Below are 23,776 nucleotides of genomic sequence, written 5' to 3'. Positions count from 1 at the left end.
GACAACTGATGCTGGTGTGTTTACATCCCCGTAACTTAGCGGTTTGGCAAGAAACCGATAGAATGAGTACTAGGCTTGCAAAGAATAAGTCCTGGGGGTCGATTTGCTCGACTAAAGGCGGTGCTCCAGCATGGCCGCAGTCAAATGACTGAAACGAGTAAAAGAGGAAGTAACTCAATTACAGGATGTACTTTGTACAGGGGGTAGTAGTTTGGGTCATCTTTGCTGGGGGCATTAGCAGAATCAGTTAAATGTAAATACTGATATATTTTCGAATACCTCTTCTACAACATTATACTTGAGATATATGGACCCCAGCAGTTCCACAGTCAAGGAAGCTGTTTAACACCAAACATAATATTAATTGTGAAAAACGTTCTCATTTCCGCAGTATAAGTTGGCTGCCATAGTGGATCGTTTCTTCGGTGAATAGAAATTAAACATTGCACATATTTGTTTGTTTCTTCCACATTTGCGAAAAAAATTTCTGGTAAAAATAAAAATAGTTAGTCCAATGGTTGAGTGTCAGGAGGTAAATTGTGTTGTGGACCAGTGTTTTCTGTGAAATCAGGAATAGTGATTGGTGTTGACCATGTTGCCATGTTTACGGTATCATTTTTATCACTTTTGTTCTCAAAATCTTCCTCATCTGACAAATATTCACAAATATCAATGTCGGATTCATCCGAAGGCAAAATACTCCTGTTTTCATTTATATTTTCTATATTGTCAAGAGTAAAACCTTCAAAGTCAGAATTGCTACTTGCTGACAACTAAGGTACACACTTCTCTTCAAATGTTGAAAAAACCATGTGGTCTAAATAATTCAACAGTATTTATGCTTGAATAAAGGTGGGAAAGGCTTCATCTTGCATTATCTCAAAGCTCCGAGAATTCAATAACATGGTTTGTTTATTTTTTTAGCGATTTCGTAGAGCTTTCGAATACGGCTGGCTTGAACAAATAAAGGGGAATTAATTTGACTGGGTACGTCTGGTTTGAACACTAAAGGGTTAAACCCTTTAGCATTTAAACCGGCCATATCCAGCCCTAATATTCTACATAGATCTAACCTCTCACACCTACTCTGCAATGTGTTTTTAAAAATAAGCAATCACATCTTCAAAACCTCATAGCTACAAGATAATACATGATTAGTTTTTTTTTTTTAATGAAATAAATAAACATTACATTTGACAGAGTAATCTGAATGTTAAAGGGTTTATTATTATTAAAAAGAGAATTTCTTGGAAGTAAATTGCATTTTTTTGTTTTAGGACAAGTTATTGGACCCTTCCACTGTAACACATATTTACCAAATAACTGATCACATTGGATGTGTGATGACTGGTATGACAGGTTAGTGAAACTTTTACTTATCAGTTCATCTGTTAATTACAATAGTTTGTCTACTGTCATATTGAATATAATTTTTTTTCACGTCTGGTGCTACTGTATAAGTTGTCCTACACTTTGAACCATCTTAGTGTACACCACCACCATCATCATCATCATTTTTTTTTACACCTGCTTTTCTTCCATGGTAGCATCAGTTGGATGAGACTTCCTGACATAGTATTCTGCAGTTGGATGCCCTTCTTGGTGCCAAGCCTTACTAGCCTAGCTGCAGGATATAGACAAATGGTGTCAATACAAAGACACAGGGTCACATGCATGCACACACGCAACAGCAACAACTTTTCCATGCTTGTTATGCGGATAATAGTAATAATGGTACACCTCTTCCACGTGACAAATGATATGTCCTAGTCATTATAAATACTGTCAGTCAGTGTTGGTAGGAGAGAGTATGAAGTAAACAGTCATAGATAGTCACATCTTTACTTGTCTAACTAACTATACTGCTATACCAGAGTGGGCATTATAACAGTCCAGATGAAAGGATTACAACAGTGGTGATAATGAATTAACAAAGTCACAAGGAGATACAAAACTCACAAAGTTTCTTGTGCAAATTTTATGGTATACCAAATGGTAAAATTATGGAAAAATTGTTGGCCAGCTCCTGTCAGACCATCCAACCCATGTCAGCATGGAAAACAAACATTGTCTTCAAGATCTTCTCCAAGACATAGTCCACCTCAATAGAAAATAAGTCTCTCAAATCGCAATTCATAGATCTGTGATGTATAAATGGAAGTCTCTCTTTCACTGTAACAAAATACATAATACAGTACATTGCAAATTTACCAAAAAAAAAAGAAGACATATTTGAGAGATGAAAAAAATAAAATGAAGATGACAAAGGAATCTCTGTGTGACCAGTGCTAGAAATATTGGCTTAATTCTCTCTTAGGTTAAACTATACCGCCTTAAAAAAAGAGTGGACACATTGGATAATGTAATCTTGGATACACTTTATCTGAATAAAAGTGGATGCTCATAGCTGAAATGCATAGGTTTTCTCAATGAGATATGGGGTTAAGCAACAATAAAAATAAATCAAAAGTTTTTAATCAATACTTATTTTAACTAGTATGTCTATTCTGAACATAGCTGGCTATAACTCTTAGTGTGGGCAGTTTTCTTCTCTAGATAAGGATGAATATTCTAATATAGGATTGGTGATTAATCCTTTAACATGAGTAAATGAAATCTAAGCCAGACTTACTGAAAATATGTACTGCCTATTGTTGTTTTATTCTTTGATACAGTAGGTGTGTTATCATTAAATTTGAAAAAAATTGTCTGGTTCTTTTTTTTTTTTTTTTTTTTTTTTTTTAGAAATTTTTACATTTTTGCCTTTTTAAACTGTTTTGACCTTTTTTTATTTTATTCATTGTTTTACTTGTACTAATTTATATCATTACAGCTGACAGCCGTTCTCAGGTTCAGCGAGCACGTTATGAAGCTGCAAAATGGATGCACACATATGGGTATGAAATACCTGTGGATATGCTATGCAAACGTTTAGCCGATATTTCCCAGGTTTATACACAGAGTGCAGAAATGAGACCACTTGGTTGCTGTATGTAGATTGTTTTTCTGTTTTTCAGTTGTAACAACTGTTATTTCCATTATTTTCTTTAGATCAACTGAGGAATTGCCCATTTCTCTTTTTGGCAGAATTCTGCTTGAAGCACCCCTTATAAACCCACATAACCTATTCATTTTGTGTGTGTGTGTGGGGGGGGTTCTGAAAATTTTTGCTGATTTGTGTTCTACACATGGGAATTCATACAATTATGCAGAAAAAACACCAAAAAAAAATTGGGTGTGTAGTTTAAGTGTTATGTAGCTGTTATTTTTAGCACATTTCATGACCACCTCATATCCGCTTCATTTGTTTGTAACTTTGATGTATTGCTGTTTTTCAATATCTTTCTCCCCATAAATACATTTAAAGTGATTTTTTTTTTCAAAAAAAATTTTTTCTTAGTCGTGTGAATCCCCATGTATAGAATACAAATTTGCAAAAATTTTCTGAAAATACCAAAAGCTGAAGTTATGAGGGATTATATGGCATTCTTAAAGCAGAATTCTGCCTTCTCCATTTTAATACATCTTGGTTAGTTTTTGTTGAAGCATTTGCTTTTGTAGGCAATTTGAAACAGGTAAATTTATTTACCTAATCTTTAAGTATGATATTGTAGATATAGTAAGGTTTAAATTCATGACTGGGTAATGAATGTGAGAATTGGTAGAATATAGAACAGTAAAACATTCATATTTAGTTGCCATTTTACATTCTTTATTGAAATCCCACCCAGGACAACTTTGAATTTCAACCTTCCAAATCAATAAAATAAATACCAGTTAAGTACTGGGGTTGATATACTCAACTATATCGTTCAAGGTGGTACCCAGCATTGTTACAGTCTAATAAATGAAAGCAGTAAAAGAATAATCAGCTCCTTAACCCTTTAGCATTTAAACCTACCTTTTTTTCATTTATTCTGGCTAAATCTCGCCTCTCATATCTATCCTACAATAACATTCTGAAAATAAGTGATTACATCATTGAAATCTTGAAGCTACGAGATAATGCATGATAAATCTAAAACAATGTGAATGAATTAGAATAATCTGAATGCTAAAGGGTTAAATGTACAGCTGTTATACTTCATTGTCAAGGCTATCCTTAGTTATGTTTATGAACTTTTAGATTTTTCTTCAGAATTCTTTTGTTTAAGCTGCATAGTTTTCCATCATTTGGAAAATGTGTAAATTTAACTAAAGTATTATGTTAACTGTTCCTTAAGCATGGTGAAATTTCTATATTTCCTAGGTATCATCCTGATTGGCATTGATGATGAGAAAGGCCCTCAAGTGTACAAAACTGACCCAGCAGGTTATTATTCGGGTTACAAAGCTACTGCAGCTGGAGTTAAACAGTTGGAAGCTAATAATTACCTTGAGAAAAAAGTTAAAAAGAAGCAGGACTTCACAAAATCAGAAGCTGTAGAGGTAATAGTTATGTTTTGTGTAACTATCTATGTTGACATTGGGAACATCATTTTGTATCAACTATGCATATTTGTAATTAAAGTATATATGTGGGCGTACAGACGTTTCCATGTTGGTGTGGATATAATACAACGAAAATTAATATTAAATCTGATAAAAACTGTACAAAATAATCCAGTTACTAATTATGTATTTCATCTATAAAATGTTCAGGATGCAATACAGTTGTACGCTGACCATTTCTAACATTACCTGGTGGTGGATAAAATATGAGACAGAAAGCTATATATTGAAAATAGTAGTGAGAGTAAAAAGGGGTCTGGAATAATGGGCTCTTTTTATGCTAGCTTACATTTGGTACAGATATGATCTAGAGTACCCAGATCGACTGTTTTCATGATGGCAGTGTGTTATAATTTCACTTGGGACTTGAGTGAAGCTTTTGATTTGTATATGTCTATGTATGTTATACTGCAGTGTGGTATTTGTGTGGCTCTGTAGGTTGTAGAACACACTGTATGCTATAGAAATCACTAAATTGGTAGTCCCTTAAATATCTGGAGTACTGTGGACAACTTGATTTTTATTTTCAAGGCTTAGAGGAAGAACAACAGAGTCTTAGTGAGTGTTGTGGCAAAGAGACAAAGTTGTCATCAAATCTGAAATCAACTTCGATTGTTTTCCTCCAACTGTTTCTAAGAATTGTTCAATAAGTCACCTAATCAATATGTTACATGTGTGTGTTTATTATATCATCACCAATAGTTTACTCTCCATTTTCTCTGCTGGTTTTAATTAGGTGGGTTTACAATTCAGTATATGGCCAAAATGTCTTTCATTTGGATTCACTTGACTATACCAGTAGTTGACTCTCTCTTCCACACATTTGCTGATACCTTTAATACCTAGCCATTCTTTCAACTCTCATCCTTTCATGCAAATTGACATTCATATTCACCTTGTTTCTCTCCACATTTGTACACATAATCTACCTTTCATATGAAGAGTAAAACTCTTTGTTGGTAGATCCCAAATATCTTTTATCTTTCTTCTGCTGTTCCATTAGATTGTGGGCAACATCTACCTACTTTTTAACTGAGGTTGATGTTTTAGCAGTTTTGCACAAGAAACTAAACACTTCTGTTTCTGTTTTGTAAATACTTCCGTGGAAATAAGTATATATTAATGTGTGTGTTTATATGATATATTTTCCTTTTCCTAGGTGGCTATTTCCTGTTTATCAACAATTCTTTCTGCCGACTTTAAACCTACAGAGATTGAAGTTGGTCTTGTTACTGTAGATAATCCAAAATTCAGGTAATAATTCATTATTGTACTGAATAGATTCTAAATTTTTAAAAAATAGTCATGCTGTGGTCTAAAAAATTACATAAAAGTAATTATAGAACTCTTAATCTTTTAAATTTAAATTTTTAGAGAATGTTTGTTGTTGCTGAAGATATTAGTGATTTATATACCTTCAGTTAGTCTCTTTTAAATATAGCTACAGCAAAGAATTGTGCACACAATTATAAATGGTTGACATACATGTCTGGAATTACATACACTGTGTAACAAAATTTTTACTTTTTTTTTTCTTTGGTTAATAAAAGTTATTTTCTTTTCGCTTTTATGTAGAAATCAAAGGAAATGACTACTTATTCCCTTCAAACTTTGCTTTTATGACCTGGATATCAATGTTTTGAATCTCTGATCTATTTGCCAGAACATTTCAGACAGATTCAGTGCTTAATTGCTGAAGCAGAAATATTGTTATAGCAAATATTCTGCTCAATGCCATAGATTTGCTGGTCAGTTGCTTGACCTTAACTGCTTGAGCATGTCTCTTTGTGACTGATAATATGTGCACCTCTGATGATGAACAAGAATAGTGTGAGGGGTATCATAGCCATGTTTTGAGAGGGATTGTTTCGGATTTGAATAAATTTAACAAAAAGCAAAAGTTTGAAGGAAATATTAGGCACTTTTCATACTTTTGTGGAGTAAGCAAATATGAAATAACAGTTGCTTCCCAAGGACAAAAATCGTGTTACACTGTTATTTTTTAATCTAAATCAGCCTTGAAAGACAGAATTCTGATCTAAGGCACTCCATCTGTATTTTTCAAGACATTTTATGTGTCCAGTCATTTTTAAATAGGATTCTTTACTCTTACAAACTACAAGCTAACCTTGCTAGTGTTGATGTCACAAAATAAATGAACCCAGTTCACAATGTATAGTTATTTGTCATGTGCACATACTAACATTCTACAGTATTGCTTGTCACTGCCTGAGTGATGATATATTTACATTCCTTGTTGACATTATTACCACTTGCTCTAAGCTTTTGAAAACCTGTAAGCAAAAAAGAAAATCTCCTTACTTGAAATACAGATAAGAGTTTGCAACAGGAAGTGCATCTGGCTGTAAAATTCTGCTTCAAATAAGTCCCCGTCCAACCCATGTTAACATGGAAAAACAGGCATTAAATAAACGTATGACCTTCTCCATCTACCAATTTCACTAATTCTTAAGTAGAAGATCCTTATCCTCAGTGCTATGCAGTGAGAATGACTGAAAGCACATGGCTGCAAAGCAAACTTCTTATAAACAAGACCATGTTTGCACATTTATATTGTTACATTATATGTATGGGCATAGCTGTGATTAAGAAGTTTGCTTTGCAACCAGGTGCTTTTGGATTCAGTCCAACTCTGCAGCACATTGGGCAAGTGTCTTCTGTTATATCCTGAGGCCAACTAAAGCTTTGTAAATGAATTTGGTAGATAGAAACTGTTGTTATTAGACACAACTTAACGAAACATTATGATGGAAGGTTGTAATTTAATCACAAGAGCTGGTGGTTAGTTGTTTCATGTTGAAACGGTCTGTTATAGGTGTAGCACTCTCTCATATAATGCTTTGTTCTTATCTCCTTTTTCTTTTTTTTTTTGTAGAACATTAAAAGAATCTGAGATAGAAGCCCACCTTGTTGCCATAGCAGAGAAAGACTGATTGAAACACTGAAACTGTAATAATCCATTTTGTTCAAATAAACTTCATTCTCACTAAGATTTCTTGAATATAATAATTTTGCCCCAGTCATCAAATCTTTTAAGTTTGGTTGTAAATAAACCATCGACATTTTCGGTCAATGCGCTACAAAGGGCACTAACTGAAAATATAGTGTTGATAGAGTGGCTACCATGTATGGATTGTAATGGTTCTTAGCAAACAACAAAGCATTCAAAAGTTTTTGAGTAAAAGTATGTTAAAGCAGGAATGTATAGTTCATCTTTGTGTGTTTAAATGTTACAGGTGTGATGCACATACATTTGTAAACTGTGATTGCAGTCATGAGCCTTTATTCAGGTTCTGATGTCCTTACTGTACCATCATCATTTCAAAAAACTTGTAGAAGTGCTAACATTAACTACAGGTTCCCAAAGATCTCAGTTTGTCACTAAAACCGTATCTTTGGTCCATAGTTATTCCATTGGATGTACAATCTGTTACCAATAACCAAATAATTAGTAGCCTTTCTCATCTACCCAAGATAGGAGCATATAAGCAAGTGATTCTTGCAATGGGGTTTCCTTCACATAATAGCAGGTTGCCATAGGTTTGGTTACTAACTTTCAGGTCATCATAATTATATTACAAAAATCAAAAATCATTATTTCAAGAATAAAAATTGGTGGTATCCATACTGTGTTCTCTACACTGTCTCCGTGTATTAGCATGATCAAAAGTAAGATGGATTTAATTTACATTTTTGAAATTGAGGTATTTGCTGTAATTTCACTTATTGTAAAAAAGAAGGAACGTTTCCTGAGAGTTGTATATGGTTATAAATGAAAAGCATATGCTGGTTCTATCCAAAGATAGAACATCACTTATGCCCACTAGATCAATCAACATAAAATTTAACAAACACATTTTAGAGAAAAATATATATTTTAATTTCATTCAGTGTAATCCATTGCATGCAATCATTTAAAACAGATCATGAATTCTCATGTTATGTAAACATTAAGTGTGGTGTGCGTGTATGTATATAATCTATAATTATTGATTTCATGTCATGACAAAGCTTATGAAATCTTGATTTTCTTACAAAGAATATACTGATTTGGTTTGCTGTTGCTTTTCCTGGCTCAAAAGAACAGCCGAATTCAGCAATGAAAGAAACAAATACTTGTCAGTGCTTCTGCTTTTTGCTGAAGTGAGCTGTACTTATTGAAACTGTTAGTAGTCTGATGGACTTAGTTACATAGGAACTGTTTATATATATATATCTTTATATATATATAGTATCTTTGTTTCATTTTGACTTCTCAGCATCAGGGATTATCCTGAAATTGTCTAAAATTTAAGTAAATGGGTTGAAAAATAACTAAGTAAGAAATAGAAAAAGTCATAGGGTATCTTTCTATTTATAACTTATGAAACCAAATCTTTTTAAGCCAAATACTTTTGTTAGGGACCCAGCAAGTGTTGTGGGAGTGATATAGTTTTAAAGAGAAATATTTTGCAAGATATTTTGTGTGAGGGACATTATGTATACATATTGCTGTGTCTGGGGAGATTAATTTTGTGTTTATACCTTATTAACTAACACATTCACCAGTTCAATTTCCACTCTATTTATTTATATATATATTTTTTCTTCCAGAATTTTTATTGCTTCTTGCAATCTTCTCATAGTTGTTGACTGTAATCAGAGCTGTGTTCGTTTTGTTTGTTTATGTGCATGTGCGTATTTTGCATATTCATGTTTTTGTATGTGTGTCTGTGTATGCTTGTCTGTATTACCTATGTACCTATCTATCTGTTTTCCTACATATCTACCTATATATATATACACCCACATAACAGCCTATTAACAAATATACCTATGTATGTATTTGAGTATCGCTACCTTCTACATGTATTTCCTATTTAGTGTGGGAGATGTTTCATTTATGAGGACGTAGTCCTGTATTTGTCTGAGTGATAGGTTCTTCGGTTACTCGGATAAAATGCAGATGTCAAGTTGGCCTCATAAACAAAACATCACCTGTACTAAATAGGAAATACACATAGAAAGTAGTGATACCCACAATATACATACATAGGTAAATGGATATGTAGGAAAACAGATAGATAGGTACAGAGGTGATATGGACAGACAAGCACACACAAAAGTAGATGGAAACATGGCCATATACACACACACACTCCACACACAGATACACACATCCATAGTCACACAAACTCATACATAGACACATTCAAACATGCACACACAAGGAGACAGGTACACACAAAAATGAATATGTAGAATACATACACATGTGCACAAATAAACAAAAGGACTACAGCTCCAATAACGGACAGTCAACAACTATTGAGAAGGTTGCAAGAAGTAAGGAAAATTCTGGAAGAAAAAAATATATATAAACAAATTGAATGGAAATTAGACCAGTAAATGTGTTAGTTAATAAGGCATAAAGACAAAATTACTCTCTCCAGATACAACAAAATATGCTTCAACACACAAATTCACATCAAGAATCTTGCAAACCAGATACAAAAAAGAAATACAGGTCATCGTCAACTTCCAACCACAATTGGTTCTGATTGATTGTAAGTTGGCCTATAGGCCTACATGGCTTTGTTTTATATTTTTACATTCTTATGGTACATTTTCAGGTAAAGGTCACACACAGCATTCTATATCATACTACTATACTGGCGTTAGTCTTAAGCAGTTCTCGATGTCTCCATGTCAGGATAGTCATCCAATACAGTGACAATCGATAACCAAACCTAGGAGAAGCATTTGTTGGCTGACATCATCCGTAGATGGGTTAATTTCTAAGAAATTAAACCCATCAGATTTCAGCTGGACTATTTATTATTGCTGCTGGAAGCTGGCGTGCCAATTGTCGTAAAGTCAATTGGTCATAAGTCGATAACGACCTGTATATATATATATATATATTTGAAAGTCTTTGTAAAAATTACTTTATACAGTTTTTAAGTATAAAGGAGGTTTTTAAAAAAAATTATTGTTACAGTAATTCCCAAACTATATTCTCATAAAAACTTCCTAACTGTAGAACAAAAGTTCTCCCTTATTAGTACTAGTCTATTACAAAACGTGGGATTTTTTTCTCAATAATTATGACTTCATCCTGACTAGATGAGTTGTGAGGACTTGTAACGTTATCGTGGCAGTTAACAGGAAGATTATTATTATCACAGTTGTTATGAAGCGATGACATCCTCTCTAATGTCTTTGGTGACAGCAAAGATTCAGAGCTTGAAGATATTGAAAAGGGACTTGGTGGCATTGTTTCTTGACTTTCACTTAAATTTTTATTCTCACAATCTGGATCCCACTCACTATTTTGAGAGTCGCTAATGACTATAGTGGTCTGTGACAAGCTTTTCTCTATTGGTTGATTATCTTCCCTGCTTTTGCACAATACTTCCCCATTTGAATTGCTCTGAGACGTATTAATAGATGTTGATTGTGCTGAAGTTGTAGAATCTAGATTTATCCTGTGCTTACTTTTAAGGGAATTTTGATTAACCGGCTTTTCTTCAACAGTGCAATTTTCTAAAACAGTAGAATGAGAAATAAAAGACTCCACATTATTTACCAACTGAACGTCACAAACATTCTTGTGATTACTGCAATTATCATCACAAGAAGCTATTGTTTCATGTTTTCGTTTACCCAGTTGAGAAGAAGCAGGAATTGACTGAGAAACAGTTTTATCAGATGGAATTTCTTTAGACATGCAACAGATGTTCCCAGTATTATTGCCTCCTGCACTTACTTCTGGGATAGAGCAACTTGTTTCACTCTTCAAACTTTCATTTATTGTATTATTATCTTCATCAACACTGAACATAGAAGTCACTTCTTTATTCATGGCAAGAGAAAAACTTTTGGTAACACCACTTGATGCTGAACTCTGAATTTCAGACTTATTCTTACTTGGAGAGGTCTCAGACATTCTTTTACTCTTCTCAGTAATCTTGCAAACGGAATGATCAAAACTAGAACTATGACTGTTATTTGAAAGAGGTCCATCTTGTAATGCTATAGCTTTGCTTTTACCATCACTAATGCAATCAGAGGATTTATCATCAACATTAAGCTTTGTCTCTGGTATATTTTTACTGGAATCTTTAGAATCAAATGACTTTTTCATGATATGCTGTATAGAACCTGGATCTGTCTGACTGCTATTACCACCAAAATAATATAATGGCCTGAAAATTTGACTGAGGTTTACTAGTTGATCTTTATAAATCTTTGTATCTCTTTGATTGTCTGTGGCCTCTTTCTGATCAAGAACTTTACTTTGGTTTTGACTTGTAATTTTTTTCACTTCATTTTGTTCTGTGTAGTTTTTAGTATAGATATTGTTTGGAGACATTTGATGGTAATTTACATAATTTCCATTTCCTTCTGGGGTTTTGTATTTTTCTTCTTCTGACTGTTCTAATGGAGCATCAGACAATAATTTTTCCTTGTCTTCTTTATCTCTTGGTGATTTCATAGTTAACATATCTTTATTACTCTCTGTATATTTTGGTGACATGTTACCCTGGTTACTGGATACAGGTTTTGGTGACATGTGAGTTAATTCAGTTACATGTTTTGGGGAAATATCTCTTATCTGTTCTGCTGCCATAGTGGGCAACATGAATTCACATGGAATGGAATTTTGTGACATATTTTCTAATGAGTGACTCTGGCTATTACAATGATGTGATGTTACACTTTCTAAGGTTTCTTCATGTGAGTTATACTGCTGTGATAGTTTGTTGTTGGACATAACCTGTTTGCTGTTATTGCTTTGTGATGTCATATCACTAGACATTTCTCTGTAAGTATTGCTATGTTGTGATATCTTGTCTTTAAATTTATCTCTCAGTTTGGTATAATGTGATGTACTTTCTTCAGATATATCTCTTGGGGTTCCATGACTTTGTAACATCACACTGTCACTCTCAACTCCCTGAACATCACAACTTGATGACATATTTTCGTTTTCGTTACTGCTGGTACTCTCTGAAATCGAGATCTGTGACTCTTGATTATATGAACTCTCAGAGTCACCAAAGGAAACACTTGTTCGGGGAGGATAAGCTGTCAAAAAATAATAGAATCCATTTTAACATAAAAAGTAAACATAATCTTTGTATCAGCATACAAACATATCTCATTTTCTTTTAAAATAATTTTTAAACATTTCCGCCTCACCCATGGAGAAGAGAAAAAATATGTGAATCAACCACAGGAAGTAAGCTGATTTGTAATTGGTCAGCCTGGGCATTATCTTTTACTTGTTTCAGTCATTAGATTGGGGCACCACCTTGAAGAATTTTTAGTTGAATGAATTGACCTCGGTACTTATTTCTCTTTTAAGTCTGGAACTTATTCTATCAGTCTCTTTTGCCAAACTGCTAAGTTATCACCGGTTGTCAAGCGGTGATTGTGGGACAAACAAAGACATACACACACACATATATTATGACAGGCTTCTTTCAGTTTCTGTCTACCAAATCCACTCACAAGGCTTTGGTCAGATAGTAGAACACACCTGTCCAAGATGCCACACAGTGGGGCTGAACCCTAAATCATGTAGTTGGGAAGCAAGCTTCTTATTTCATTATTGCCCACAAGAGGCTAAACATAGAGGGGACAAACAAGGGGATTAAGTCGATTACATCGACCCAGTGCGTAACTGGTACTTAATTTATCGACCCCGAAAGGATGAAAGGCAAAGTCGACCTCGGCGGAATTTGAACTCAGAACGTAAAGGCAGACGAAATACCGCTAAGCATTTCGGCCTGCGCCTATATATGAGTATGTATTTTGAATTTATCATCCAGTGGGGTACATTTAACAGTAAATAAACAACAAAAATTATATCACCATTTAACATCCATCTTTCATACTGACATGGGTTAAACAGTTGAATGGGATCTAACGAGTCAGAAGACAATGTCATGCTCTAATGTCTTTGGCATGGATTCTATGACCAGATATCATTCTTAAAAGCAATTAGTTTCAGTGTGTACTGGGTGCTCTTTTGCAGTACCAGCACTAGTGAGAGCCTAATATGGTCCCTATAACTGAGGGAGAGTAAAGTAAAATGAGAAGAGATTTATAGTTGTGATAGAGTAGTAGTGGATAGAGTAACAGGATGGGCAGAGAGGTAAGGGAAGGATTAAAGTCAGGAGCTATTGAGAAAAAGGAAGGTGGAATCAGAATGGAAAGGTGATAGGGTGGGTTGTGTAGGGGAGATCTAAGGATATCTAACATGAGAGGTATGGATGGAAGGTATAAGGGAAAGAAGACAGGAAGGGAGAAATAGACTAGGATGGTCTTGAAAGAGTAACTAAAGGCAAGAGAAGCTGGAGGGTACCATAGAAGGGAAGGGAAAGAGGAGAGAAAGCATCCCAGATAGGAAGGATGTAAAGAGAGTAGTGAGAGCAGTAGGTGGATGCAACAAGAACACTGTGATAGAGAGAAGGTTGAAGGCACCGCAGAGGTTTAAGGGTGAGAAGTGAGATAAAGGCAAGAGTAGGTGTTGGTTGGCAATAGAGCTAACCCAGGAGAATGTGCTGGTTGGTAGTACAATGGAACAAATATGACAGATGAGATGGAAGAAGTATGAATGATGAAGAGACTGGATCATGGGTGAGTGGAGAAGACCTGAGATTAGAGGATGGTAAGGTAGGCTTGATGGAATATATATCACAGCTTCTTAAACACTATCCTTGTGTTAAGGTGTATTTTACCATGGATGGACAGGTCTTCTGTGGCACTGCATATTGCCAATCAGTCTTTTGTTATTTCCTCCATGGGATGCAGCATTTTCATGTCAGCCTCCACTATTTCATCCCAAGTATTCTTTGGTCTCCTTCTACAAGTTCCACTAAGCAGCCATTCTCCATATACATAACATGCCTGTACCAGAACAGCCTCCTCTCTAGCACACTACTCATGATTCCTATCATACTTGATTTTTAGTTTTGTTCATTTGCTCTCAAACATTCATGTACACCAACATTACACATCTATCAGAACATGCATGTTTCAAATCTTTCTAATCTTCTCAAGGTTCATATCTCACTATCATGCAACATTGCAGTTCTATCACAAGCACTATTCAATCTGACCTTTATTCAGAAAAAAAAACCTTTGGTAATAGTTCCATGAACTGTTTTTAACTCATTTTTACCTTGGCTACTATACTAGAAACTGTTGACTTCTAATGAGCTATCCTGGCATTTAAGAGGATCTATTTCTGGTGTGCATATTGTAGTACTGTTCCAGTACACTTGTCACATACGAAGCTTACTTTCTCTGTTGGTCTGTAATTCCATAACATCTCTTGTCTGTCCATAGCTTTTACTCTGTACATCATCTGGAATTTATACCTATTTCTTTTCTGCATTTCAAGCAAGGCCATTTTCTAGATAATACCTGGGTCCTGTCTTCTTTCCTACGAACACCCTGGCCTTTGATAAGTTACCTTGAGGCCTTTTAATTCTAGGTTTATCTTCCCTGACTAAAATTCTGTTTTGGATAGTCAATCTTGCAGAAATGAACTAAGCTCAGCTTGCTTTCTGCTTTATAGTCATAACCAAAGCATTTGATCATATTTTAATGCACAACATGCAAGGAATGTGAAACTGCAGAATCCACTACTGCAAAGTGGTGCGTTCAATATGAGCTCTAGATTAAAGCTTTAAATAACCAAAATGCAAAATTAACAAGTTTCTCTGAAGCATCTGATTAGTTACATTTGTGAGGTAGTTAAATTAGAGCTGTTTGATGATTAAACAACAACAGTGGCAGTTGAAGTGGCTTCAGTAACAAAATGATGACAACTGTAGCTAATATTATCCCTTGCCACTTCAAAGATATTGCATAGTCGAGATGGTTAATACCTCCCACTAGTGATGGCTATTTCAAAAAGAAACTTTGTTTTGACTTCATGAGGTTAAACTATAATTAAACAAATGCCTGTAGGAAATTAACAGTAGTTCACCAAGCCATAACAGAGTAACTGAAAAAGGACTATTTGTAAGGAAATTACCATGCTTAATATGCAGAAAGGAAGTAGGTAGAAATCCCCAAAAAGTATGGTGAGGTCACGGGCAGGTAGATTGGGTAATTTATATCAGGAATATTGCAAAACTGAATTTGAACTTTGAACTCAGAATGTTAAATCAGAAGAAATGCTGTCCAGCGTGGTAACGATTCTGAAAGCTCATCACTTTAATAATAATAATAGTTACGAGGATGGTGAGACCAATAAGATCAGTGAGGAAACTGGCTCAGTCCTCAGCTTGCTACTGTTTATTCCAGTTTTCTAGGCCGTAACATGGAATTGCAGAGCATGTCTGTGAGTATTCCAGATGGTGTATATAAACTGTGAGTGCACAAGAGAAACAAGGAAGACTATATTTAGCATATGCACAAGAGTAGTTGAAAGTAATGGCTAGGAAAGCTCCATCAAAGTATTGGTAACTTCTGTTATCTCTGTGATCAAATTAGCAGTGGAGGTGGGTGCCCTAAAAGCATGGCCCTAGTAGCCATGGTGGAAGTTGAGTGAGCTAATATCTTAGTTGGCAACAGAGGAGTTCACTATTTGAATGAAAGGTAGATTGTATGATGCTTGTGTACATAATGTGCTGTAGCACAGTACTGAAACATGGGACTGAATGTGGAAGATGTTTGAAAGCAGGAAAGAAATGAGGAATGTATCTTCTGGTGGATGTGCAAGTAACAAGGGCATATATTTTACCATCAGGTTGACATAAGTGCACATTATCTTCATCATTTAACTGGCATGGGTTGCATGGCTTGACATAGTGCTGGCTAGCAGGGAGTTAAAAGAGTCTTTCTGAAAACAAAAGTAAACTGGAAGATCATAAAAAGAATCCTAATTAACATACTTACAGATTTCTGGAACTTTCTTAAGTTTCATCATTCCAAGTTGGCTGTCATTAGATGAACAATGCTGCTGCTGTTTCTTTGGTTTGGACTCATCCAGAATCTTATTGAGTTTTATTTGAGTCTTAATAATGATAATAAATAATAATAATAATACTGCTTGTGGTGATTCAATTCAATTCAACTCAATCACATCAACTCATGCAGAACTTCTTGCACTCTCATCAAATATTTCATTACACAACAGACACAATGCATATTCTACATAATTATCATCCAAAACTACAACACAATTCACAACCTTTCAAGTGGTCACTCATTTAGCTGAAAAAAGGAGTCAAATATCCTCCCAGCTCAAATTAAAAGTGATGGACACTAAAAATGTAACCCTTATGTCTGAATAAAAGGCAGGATGGTCACAGCTGGAATGTCTATGAGCATAGATCTAGTGGATCATGATGACCTGAGTCTAAACAACAGACCTCACTAGACAACAAATGCGAGTTGCAATGACCAACCACCCTAATAAATTGACAACTGATATAGCACAAATTTCATACAGCAAATCAAGAAAGCACAGCTGATATATTATACAAACAGCATCACATATTTCCAAATGATAAGGTTGAATCCACCTCAGGAACAAGGAGGGATACCAACCTGGTGGTGCAGTAGAATTTAGTATTAACTGGTGTCATTATGATGATGGTTATAATAACTTTTTTACATAGACCACCTTCTGGTGCCTATGTAGGAAATTATAGAAGGAAATAGTCAATTATATCAACTCCAATATTTGACTGGTATTTTATCCACCCTAGAAAGTTAAAATGCACAATTGACTTGGGCCTGGATTTTCACAAAGAATCTAAAGGGTCAGAATAAATGCAGTAATGATTCTACCAACCCCCTCCCCGCCTAATGTAGGCAGGAGACCAAAATTTGTGGTGTGGGAACAGTCAAACATAACTCCAGTATATGACTGATATTTTATTTTATTAATTCTGGAAGGATAAAGGGCTATGTTGAACTCAGAATGTACAGAGCCAGAACAAATACCATACAACATTATATGCAATGATTCTGAAAATCTACTGCTCTAATAATGAGTGTTTCTAACATAGGCATAAGGCTATAAATTTGAAGGAGAGAGGTGAGTTGATTAAATCAACTCCAGAATGTGAGTGGGGCAATATTTGTGTATAATACATACTTTTCTTTCAGATTTTTATACTTACTTATTTATAGATTTTTAATTCATATATTAAGAGTGTGTACCATACACAGAGAACTCAATGTTACATATCCCCACCCCAGTCAAATGCATTGCTATATTTGAGATAGCATAAGCAGAAGTAAGTTATATTAAGTCCAAGCCACAATGTGTAATGTCTAAGTTATGATCTGAGTTGTAATCATTATAATGATGTTACAGTTTTCTATGAGGGTGCTAATACATTAAATGTACATCACAGTACAGTCATCAGACATGTGTCCTTTAGTGTTCTACACATCAAACTTAAATAAAGAAGGTCAGAATATAATAGTTCTTTACATTTGACGGATATTTGTCCTCATCTTGTTTGTTGTTAACATAATGTTTCGGCTGATATACCCTCCAGCCTTCTTCAGGTGTCTTGGGGAAATTTTGAACCTGGGTTCTCATTCCTAAGGTATTTTTCGATGTTGTTATTATTATTATTATTACTATTATTATTAGTGTTCAGGTCATTGCTTGGAATCGAACTCAGAATCTTGGGGTTAGTAGCCCGCGCTCTTAACCACTACGCCATATGCCCGTAGATTCTTAACCACAACGCCATATGCCCCAAGATTCCGAGTTCGATTCCAAGCAGTGACCTGAATATTAATTATAATAGTAATAATAATAACAACAGCATCGAAAAATACCTTAGGAATGAGAACCCAGGTTCAAAATTTCCTCAAGACACCTGAAGAAGGCTGGAGGGTATATCAGCCGAAATGTTGTGTTAACAACAAACAAGATGAGGACAAATATCCGTTGAATGTAATTTATGTAAATAATATACAGAATTCCTCATCTCTTAAATATAGAACTATATAATAGTTCTGTTGTCAAAAATACTATTTGAATTATTGTATATGAAGAACCAGTGAGGATAATTCATAGATATTGTCATTACTGAATGGAAATATGAACTGAGAAAAAAATGGAATGCTTTTGGTCCTAAAATACTATATTTGTTATAATGAACTGACAGTATATTCACTTCTGTTGAAAGAACAAACATATTTAATAATGAAAGTATTTCAACAGAAGTATAAAGGAAGTATTTATGTTATATGGTATGTCTTTTATATTATTCTATAAATTTTAATTTGTACCTCAAAAGGTGCACACTAGATGTTCTCAATACGAGCGCCTGATTCATTTCACTTTGTCTTGTTAATCTTCAGGCCAATATGTCAAGGAATAAGTGTGAAGCTTTGAAAGAGAACTTTTCTGGTGATAGTATGATGATAAAAAAATAACAATTAGTATACATTTTTATAGAATCTGACAACTTCACCTTGCTTTCTAATGATGTTGGATGTTAACAGGAATGGTAAGAGGAAGACCTACACTTTAGCAATGCCAACAATTCTACATCACAGACAAGTTCAGTCTAAGCTCATTCCATTAAAAGCTGAATATCTTTCATCAAGAAAACTATTTATTTACCTCTGTCTGTCTTCTACAACGTTCATCTTATCCTTGAAACTAACAACATCAAACACACTGAAAACTCACTGTACATTCAAAGCACTAACTAGAGATAGAATATGATAAAGTCAACTTTAACATACTTTGATAACAACTGAAGCATGTATGAAACAGACAGTATTTTAACAGCTAAAGCATTTATACATTAAAAAAACAAATAAGTAGATTTTAAAAAATTCAGCTAGTTATAGTTTCAACAGATATAAGCATGTGTAAATGTAGATGCATCATGTCACGGATGAGTTTTCTCCCCTGTACTAACAAGACAATCGCAGGGGAAACAATTCTAGAGAAAATGCAGTATGTTAAAGGTTAAGCAACACTTAGCAGAAATTTAACTGACAAAGTACTGGCCCTCAACTCTTTTACCATATTTTACTGTCTCCGTTTCAACTAATTTTGAAAATAATGACGAAGGTAGTAAAATAACTGTCATAACTGAACTGGTGTTTGAAACATAAACATGAAATTTTGAAAGCAGGTTTTAATTTAGATCATTTTAAACATGAAGTTTGTATCAGAGAACCAAGGGCAGCCTCGGGTGGGCTGGCATCAAAATGTTTAAAGACAAAAACTAGCTGATTTTGGAACTGCTTTTATCCTAATGTTTTATGAACTATCAACTTGAAAGCTGCTTTACTGGTCATCCTTGTTGTCTGCATTATCTATTTTGTCTTCCACAATTAATATTTCAGCTCCATCATATTTCAATACATGCACTATGCTACAATTTATAGCAATAATGAAATTGTATTTTATTTTATTCATACAATATATGAAAACAGCTGCTACATCTATTCTTAACCATTATACTCTCAAGTCAAGGGACTCTATAAAGTCATTCTATTTGGTAGAAACAGCAGCCAATTCCCCCTCAAATCACACAGTTATCTTTAAAAAAAAACAGGTCACAGTGGATAATGTAGTCCTAAATATACTATGACTAAAAAGAAAAAAAAATGGAATTATATTTTGGATGTTTTGTATCAGATTTGTTAGATTATAGCTGATTGAGGTTAACAACAACAACATTGTAATCTTCACTGATATTAATAGAATATATATTAACATTAATTCTTTAGCATACAGATTACACTGTCAAATGTAATGTTTATTGATTCACATTGTTTCAATTAATCATGCATTATTTCATAGCTTCGAGATTTCGATGGTGTGATTGTTTTATTTTTAAAGTGGCACTGTAGGGTCGGTTTGAGAAGAAAGATCTGGCTGGTTTGAACATAAAACAAATAGAATATTTGGGCTGGATATGACTGGTTTGAATGTGAAAGGGTTAAAGTAGTTATACATACCTGCTCTAAAGTATAACATTGAGGACAGACATTTGGAAGGACATTTTCAGGTTTCAAATATCTAACAAGAGCTTGAACTTCTTCAAATGATGGATGAAAGGAATAACATACACGGCATGTATTTTGGCCAACCCACTGAAGTGCATCCACACAGCCCTTTCTTCTGGATCCTTCCACAAACCACATAACAGATACTTTAATAACAAGTAATTCTGATATTTTGGTTCTTAGCTGAAAAGAAAACAAATAAATAAATTATGACACAATGCAAATTTCATCTTTCGTTTTTTAACCCACTAAGAACACCATTGCAGATTTAATCTTTCTGTCAAAGAGAAATTATTTCGATACTACAAACTAACAAAACACTTGTCGAATTTCTTATGCTACCATTTCTTGGAACAATAAATTGTTCAATTTATTTCCAGGCAGAATTGCTTGGACATTTATTCATAAAGTGTTTTGGATACAGATGACAATTTAGTGCCAGTGACAAGATATAAACAAAGGACCACATGAGCGTTTGTCCGCTCGCTACTCTTTTGGCCAGCTGTTCTCTCCTTATAAATTTTTCAAATTATCTCTTCTTACACCTTTGCATCATTGAAAACTTTGAATTATTTGTGCAACATTTAATTCTTTATTCAGGAGGTTTTTAGCATCTTTTGATTTTTCAGATGTTAATTCAACTACATCCTCTTTTTGCATGGTGTTTGTGAACACAGTAACTTTGGATTTGCATTGCTGCTGATAGTGTGATAGTAGCAGGGGATGATATTTTCAGCCATGTTGTATTGACAATTTGATTCTTCTTTGTTTCCATACTCACTGTTGTTGTTGTTGTTTTGGTCAGCACTAGTGGTGGCAGTAGTAATGTTGCTTTCACATCTCTTTTCATTGGTGCTGTTAACATTGCTCTTGTAGTTCATAGATTCTTTTTTAACAGGTAGTAGTGAGAAATTTGTAATGTGTTAGTTGTTGGAACAGATAATTCCTGCCTGGATTTGCAAAGCCATATTTTTATTTCTAGATAATTTAACTTTACTATTAAAAAACAAAAAAATTTACCCTGAAGGACAAAACTTTCAAAAACAATCAACTAGCCTTAGAGGATACTGGCTGGCTTAATAATAAAATGGTACAACAAAATAAAATTCAATAACAACTTTCAAGCTTCAAGAAGACATCTTTCTCTTACATTACATATACCATGCACAACAAAATATATACTAATATTACAAGAAACTAAACTCCATAACAAAACAAACTGATGCAGTACACCAACAGGAGGAGTGTATACTCCCCAAATCCCCACAAAAATAAGAACCAAATGCTACACACACCTCAGGAGCATGGAGGCACAGTAGAAACTTGCAAGAAACTATAGGAGAAAAAAGAAAATAATGATAAGTTCATTACCTGTGGGCAATACTGAGTGTTGTGAAAGTGGATTCTAGTACTTCGTGCAGATGTAGTGAATGAATCCTTAAGTTTAGGAATTGTGTCATAAACAGATTTCTTAAAATCATCAACATGAACCTAGTGAGAAAATAAAATTGTCATATCAAACCAAATGTGATCATCATCATTCTCTTCTCTTTAACTGTTATCACCATTATAACCTTCACTGGAATAGTTATGGTCTATCCTCATTGTATTCACACCAATCAGGCCAGAAAACATGACTGATTCCAAAATGGTCAGATTGTAACACTACACTACTCATAAGTAAAAAAAAAAACAAAAAAAAAACATGATAGTATGTATAACACTGCTTCCAGACCAGACTGGAGCATTGTTTATCTAGCATGATTGGGGGACCTGGAGGTTACTCATAAACAACCACTGTACCATATCCTAGCTCCTGGAGCTACTCAACAATAATCTCCATCAGATTCGCTTTGTCATTGCCATACTCCTCATTTTACATATCTCAATCACCACCAGGATTGCTGTCACTACCCTCTCCATATATACATCTTGAAACTTCAGCTTCAACAAAGTTGACAAGAGGCACTCAACATCATTGGCAAATTTTCTGTAGCAACTCAAATCTAATAAGCTTAAATATGATCTGACTTAGTCCATAAGGAGTCATGCACAACCATACAATGCTCTTTCCAGTAAGTGTAGATTATGCTCAGAGGAATCACTGTGCATTTTGTTGAGAAGCGAATTGATCATTAATAAATTCTCAGAAAGAATAGTAAGATGCTTGCATACTAAGAAATACACATTTGCCCAATTTAGGATAATCACTGACTTGATTAGCATCTATGGATTACCAGGATTTTCAGGTAGTGAACTTAAACTTCCCCCTGGGACACATGTTTGCGATATAACATCACTGAGATACTTCGTACTACACTGTATGGTAACTATTTGTTCACTGTCTTGCATACACTTGTGTCTATCCTTACATATTGCCTTCTAAGTGATGAACACATCATCACCTACACTCAACAACACAGGATATCACTATATTGCCAAGAGGCTTTCCATCGACTATATGTTGCATGATAAATTGCTTATTCAACCAACACCTGTAGACTCATAATACCATTAATTCAATTAAAAACAGACAACCCAGGAACATATAATTATGAACCAATAGAACCAATTTGTATGAACTGATCAGTTGATTAGGACATACAATACATGCATGAAATTATTGTTGCACTAACATTGCTTTATGGCATGTTGTTTCATTGTTTCATTAAATTGCCTAGTTAGACTAAACATGTCCAATGGAATACACTATTGGAATGTGTCTATATTTCAACTAAACTCAGATATAGACATGGATGAGTACATACACATAAATGCATACATGTATGTGTAATGTTACATGCATATATTACTCAAAGGAATTCCAACCCTGTCTGTTTTTCACATTTTATTTATAATCTAATATTAATATAAGATATAAAATTACGGAGATGTACTTGCACAGCAAGTGACCTGATCTGAGATCGTGTGCTGGAACGAAAACAATTGCAGCGTGGAAGGTGTTTATAAGCCATTTAAAATAACACACAAAAACCGTTAGATTCACTTCAACATTTAAATTTAATTTGTCTCAGATGCAGCACAGAATTTTGTCAGTGAACAGGTCGCGGTCTCAAAGCGACGAAAATATTTTGACAAATTAAATTTAAATGTTGAAGTGAATCTAACGGATTTTGTGTGTTATTTTAAATGGCTTATAAACACCTTCCACACTGCAAGATATAAAATAATATAGTAAAAAGAAATGAAATGAAATATTAATTGTCTATTCTTATAGAACAAATGAAATATTAAATATCCATTC

General features: G+C 34.3%; 2 protein-coding genes across 2 annotated transcripts in view; one reads left to right on the top strand and one right to left on the bottom strand.

Moving 5' to 3' along the window:
- The window catches only part of LOC106883096 (proteasome subunit alpha type-6), a 267,726-nt gene extending 260,224 nt beyond the window's left edge, over nt 1-7,502 (top strand). Inside the window, exons 2-6 of the mRNA XM_052971706.1 lie at nt 1,278-1,359; nt 2,834-2,989; nt 4,250-4,428; nt 5,651-5,745; nt 7,388-7,502. Coding sequence (XP_052827666.1) covers nt 1,344-1,359; nt 2,834-2,989; nt 4,250-4,428; nt 5,651-5,745; nt 7,388-7,445 — 504 coding nt within the window. The 5' untranslated portion in view covers nt 1,278-1,343 and the 3' untranslated portion in view covers nt 7,446-7,502. The remainder of the gene's footprint in view (nt 1-1,277; nt 1,360-2,833; nt 2,990-4,249; nt 4,429-5,650; nt 5,746-7,387) is intronic.
- An 866-nt stretch (nt 7,503-8,368) lies between these two features.
- Nucleotides 8,369-23,776, bottom strand: part of LOC106883094 (protein artemis) — a 43,274-nt gene continuing 27,866 nt past the window's right edge. The window contains exons 8-11 of the mRNA XM_014933985.2: nt 21,883-22,002; nt 20,464-20,694; nt 16,411-16,528; nt 8,369-12,582 (exon numbers count right to left, since the gene is read on the bottom strand). Coding sequence (XP_014789471.1) covers nt 10,559-12,582; nt 16,411-16,528; nt 20,464-20,694; nt 21,883-22,002 — 2,493 coding nt within the window. The 3' untranslated portion in view covers nt 8,369-10,558. The remainder of the gene's footprint in view (nt 12,583-16,410; nt 16,529-20,463; nt 20,695-21,882; nt 22,003-23,776) is intronic.

Source organism: Octopus bimaculoides, chromosome 11 (assembly GCF_001194135.2).
Source record: "Octopus bimaculoides isolate UCB-OBI-ISO-001 chromosome 11, ASM119413v2, whole genome shotgun sequence".
In the NCBI taxonomy this organism is placed as follows: domain Eukaryota; kingdom Metazoa; phylum Mollusca; class Cephalopoda; order Octopoda; family Octopodidae; genus Octopus; species Octopus bimaculoides.
This window is presented reverse-complemented; position numbering and strand designations above follow the sequence as displayed.